The sequence below is a fragment of the Arachis stenosperma genome, chromosome 10 (genome assembly GCF_014773155.1).
Source record: "Arachis stenosperma cultivar V10309 chromosome 10, arast.V10309.gnm1.PFL2, whole genome shotgun sequence".
Taxonomy (NCBI): Eukaryota; Viridiplantae; Streptophyta; class Magnoliopsida; order Fabales; family Fabaceae; genus Arachis; species Arachis stenosperma.
The window spans coordinates 85,304,439-85,308,762 of NC_080386.1; the positions used below are offsets into that span (position 1 = coordinate 85,304,439).

General features: G+C 38.5%; 1 protein-coding gene across 1 annotated transcript; it reads left to right on the plus strand.

Annotated features, from left to right (window-relative positions):
• Positions 1 to 2,416: 2,416 nt before the first annotated feature.
• Positions 2,417 to 2,923, plus strand: LOC130957296 (uncharacterized). The gene has a single exon (XM_057884163.1). The coding sequence runs from the start codon at positions 2,417 to 2,419 to the stop codon at positions 2,921 to 2,923; it is 507 nt and encodes a 168-aa protein (XP_057740146.1).
• The last annotated feature ends 1,401 nt before the right edge of the window (positions 2,924 to 4,324 follow it).

Sequence of the window (4,324 nt, forward strand, 5' to 3'; positions counted from 1 at the left end):
TCGGAGCTCCGTAGCTCAAGTTATGGTGGTTTGAAGGTCAAAGAGAGTTAGGTTTTCTCTCTTCTCTTCCCTCTTCTCAATTCAGCGCCCCACACTCCTCTTTTAGGGTAAAAATGAGCTGAAATGCTCATAACTAATGTTTATATATGTTGGGTCTTGGGCCCACTTAGGCCCAGTTCACTTATTGTTGTTCGTTGGCCCAATTTTGGACCAAAACCTTTAAGATTAGCGCTCTAAATCGCACTTCAAATATTTCTACCTCCCCTAATCATAATTCCTCATTTCTTAATATTATTTACTCATAATCAATTTTCTCAGCTGCAGTACCAGACAGGTCTCAGCCGGTACTGCCGGTCAAAATTCCACTGCGCGCTTTTACGCAGAAAACTATGTCTTCCGACTCGGAAAAATTCACTGAATCCAAATATCATATTTAAATCATCAAATTCCAATTGCCAAATCTTCCAACCATATTCGCTCCTACTTAACTTATTATTTAATTAAATTTCGGTTAGACCGGGTATTACAGTACATTGCCTAGTGAAGGGTGGAAGCATCAATGTGCATGAAATTATAGCTGAAGGAATCCAGGATTCAGCCGAGAAGAATGATCCGGGTGCTAGACTTTGGTACCCCAGCACCATGCTGAGACTATGCATGAAAGCCAAGTTGGTGTTCGAAGTCAACAATCCACAATGGGTAAATCCTGGGAGGCTAGTAACGTTCCAACGCATAAACTATGTGACACCTGCTCAACAACAAAGAAGACCTCGGATAGGGAAAAGAACTGCACAAGAAGAACCCCACCAAGAAGAACGTCACCAAGAAAACCTCAACAAACAGGGCACCGGCAAGAAGGGCAATATGATTGATAAACCCCATTTTTAGGGTTTATCTTGTATTGAATTTAGAGTATTTTGATGACCTTTTTTTGCATTTAGCCTATGAATTAGCATGGTTTTGTAATCTCTCCCGTATTTGTGCTTAAGTGTAAAAACATGCTTTTTAAGCCTTATTTTGATAAATTCTAATTCCTCTTTAATTTTATAAGATGCCTTGATCTGTTTGCTAGTAATTCTAGGATTTTGAAATAGGCTAGGCATGGATCAAAGGGAGCAAGGAAGGAAGCATACAAGTGGAGAGAAGCATAAAAAGTCAAAGAAGTGGAATTAGCCATGCACGCGCACGCGCACAAGGTGCTCCCGCGCACATTGCAGAATCGGCCAGGGACGCGCACGCATATCGTGCGCGCACGCGTCGCAGTCCGCACATGACTTCATTAAAGCAACACGTGCCTGGCGATTTGGAAGGGTTTCTGAACCCATTTTGGCGCCAATTGCTGATAGAAAGGAATAAAAGGATCAAGGATTGAAGGGGGAAGACATTGAAGTTAGTTACCATTAGTCATAGTTTTAGTTTAGAGTAGTTTTTAGAGAGAGAAGCTCTCACTTCTCTCTAGAATTAGGATTAGGTTTAGGTTAATCTCTCTTCTTAGATCTAGGTTTAATTCATGCTTTAATTCACTTCTCTTTTATCAAGTCTTAATCTTCTCCTCTTCCTCTTTCTAGTTATGTGCTTTGATAATTGTAATTTTCACTTTGTTTTGGATAGATTGTTGTTCCTTTGTTTTCTTTCAATAATGCAATTTGAGGTAATTCATGATAATTGTGATTTCCTTGATTGTTGTTGTTAATTCTTTGCAATAATTGTTGTTAGATTCTATTCTTGTTGTTGATTTACTATGCTTTCCTTTTACACCTTCCAAGTGTTTGATGAAATGCTTGGTTGGATTTTAGTGTAGGTTTTGTTCCTCTTGGCCTAGGTAGAGTAATTAGTGACTCTTGAGTTATCTAATTCCTTTGTTGATTGATAATTAGAAGTTGCAAATTGATTTGAATGCCTCTAAAGCTAGTCTTTCCTTTAGGAGTTGATTAGGACTTGAGGAATCAAATTGATTCATCCACTTGACTTTCCTCCATGGTTAAAGGTTAACTAAGTGGGAGCAATGGACAATTTGTCATCACAATTGAGGAAGATAACTAGGATAGGACTTCTAGTTCTCATATCTTGCCAAGAGCTTTGCTAGTTGTTAGTTTATTTTCTTTGCCATTTATATTTCTTGTCCAAAATCTTAAAAACCCCAAATATAACTCACAACCAATAACAAGACACTTCCTTACAATTCCTAGGGAGAACGACCCGAGGTCCAATACTTCGGTTTATAAGTTTTAGGGGTTTGTACTAGTGACAAACAACTTTTTGTATGAAAGGATTATTGTCTGGTTTAGAAACTATACTTTACAACGAGATTTCATTAGTGAAATTCTAAACCGTCAAAAATCCACTCATCAATGATCTAACCAACATAAATCTGTTTCACATCAAGGAAGCCATTGAGTATATGGAAAGTAGGTATATGGAGGGACAAGAACAACAACTACATGTCCAAGCTCAAAGGATGGATCATCAAGAAAAACTACTCTCTAGTTGGATGGATCAACAAAGAGAGTGGAAGAAACAGCAAATGGAATTGCAACAGGAGCAGTATTCCCAGCTCACCCAAGCCATCAATCAAGTGTTCGAAAGGCAAGAAAGCCAGGACAAACTCCTGCAAGAACTCAACCAACGCCAGATAGCTCAGATGAAAGCCTTCAACGAATTCAGTGTGCTCAATGAAAGAAGGCAACTGCATCGAGAAGAATTTAGCAAAAACACGCAGGCCAAGTTAACTTATATGACTGGGCATATGCATAACCTACATCTTGACATCCCAAGTTATGAGGCAATCCGCAAGGACTTAACAGAACAAGAAGATGGGAAGGTGAAACAGCAAAAGGAAGTATTAAAGAAGAAGATGGAGGATGCTGGTTTCTGGAAAAAGCTAATAGGGAAGCGCAAAGGGAATGGGGACTCAAGCAATTAAGGAGGATCCCAAGACAAGGGAACATGAGCATTCCAATAAGTGAAAGGTGGTGGAGTTCCTTCTTAGTTCTATCTTTTTCAAAGCTTTAAATAAGGAAAATCATGTATGAAACAGAACATGCTTCCATAGTAGTTTAGGAATTTTCAATTATGCTTTAAATTATTGTTGCTTAGGTCCACGCTCACTAGTTTAGGTCCTTGGTTTTCATATTCATCTTTCTTACTTGTATGCCTGTCCTTTAAGATAATCAAAAAGAAAATGTTATGATAAGAACAAGAGTGGAGTTATTTTGTGAAGTGAAGTTCTGAATGTTTGTGGTAGGGTGATTAGTTAGCTAAGTTGGTTCACCAACAAGGAAAGAAGGCAACTATCTATTCTGAATCCTATGCTTAAAACATATCCTATGAGACTAACTAAATAATAAGATCCCAATAAGAAAAAAGAAAAGAAACACAATAAGAAACAATGCTAGGCACCAAGGGTTTTAAGATTGAGGCATGTGTCTGTGGTGTTCATGTGCAAGGGATATGCTTGGATGAATAAGCTCTTAGGGATGCCTCATCACTTGGTAACTTGGATTAACTAATCCGGGATTATCAGCTAAAAGTCCACTATCAAGAGTGACCTTTGCTATAGAACACTTAGTAACCCAAAGAGGTGCTGGACACCAAGGTCTCAAGAAAGAAAAATAACAAACCATGTGCCTGTGGTGTGTATGTATGAGGGAAAGAGACTTGAGGGAGTAAGTCCTCAAGGGTGTCTTAACACCTAGCACCTTGCACCAACTGGTTCAGGAGTGTTGACTGAAAGCTTATCATAAAGAGTCGCCCTCTTATAGAGCACTTAGCCAAAAGAAGAATGCAATAAATGAAAAAAAAGGGGGGGAACGATCAACAATTCAGAAGTCTCAAAGGATGCAATCAAGAGAGTGACCAAGGATTGATAAAGGCTTGAAACCTAGTAAAGGAAAGAACCTAAGTTGTTATGCATGAAACCCCATAAACCAGGAATTCTACTTCTATATTATCTTCTTGTTCTTTCATTCATCCTTCCTATGTTTTAGTACTTGCTTAGGGACAAGTGATGAGCGGATAATTTATACGCTTTTTGGCATTGTTTTTAGGTAGTTTTTAGTATGATCTAGTTACTTTTAGGGATGTTTTCATTAGTTTTTATGCTAAATTCATATTTCTGGACTTTACTATGAGTTTGTGTGTTTTTTTGTGATTTCAGGTATTTTCTGGCTGAAATTGAGGGACCTGAGCAAAACTCTGAGAAAAGGCTGACAAAGGACTGCTGATGCTGTTGGATTCTGACCTTCCTGCACTCAAAATGGATTTTCTGTAGCTACAGAACTCCAAATGGCGCGCTCTCAACGGCTTTAGAAATTAGACATCCAGA

Bases quoted from the DNA above. Each gene is read 5' to 3' on its own strand.
- LOC130957296 (XM_057884163.1), top strand. From the start codon at position 2,417: ATGGAGGGACAAGAACAACAACTACATGTCCAAGCTCAAAGGATGGAT.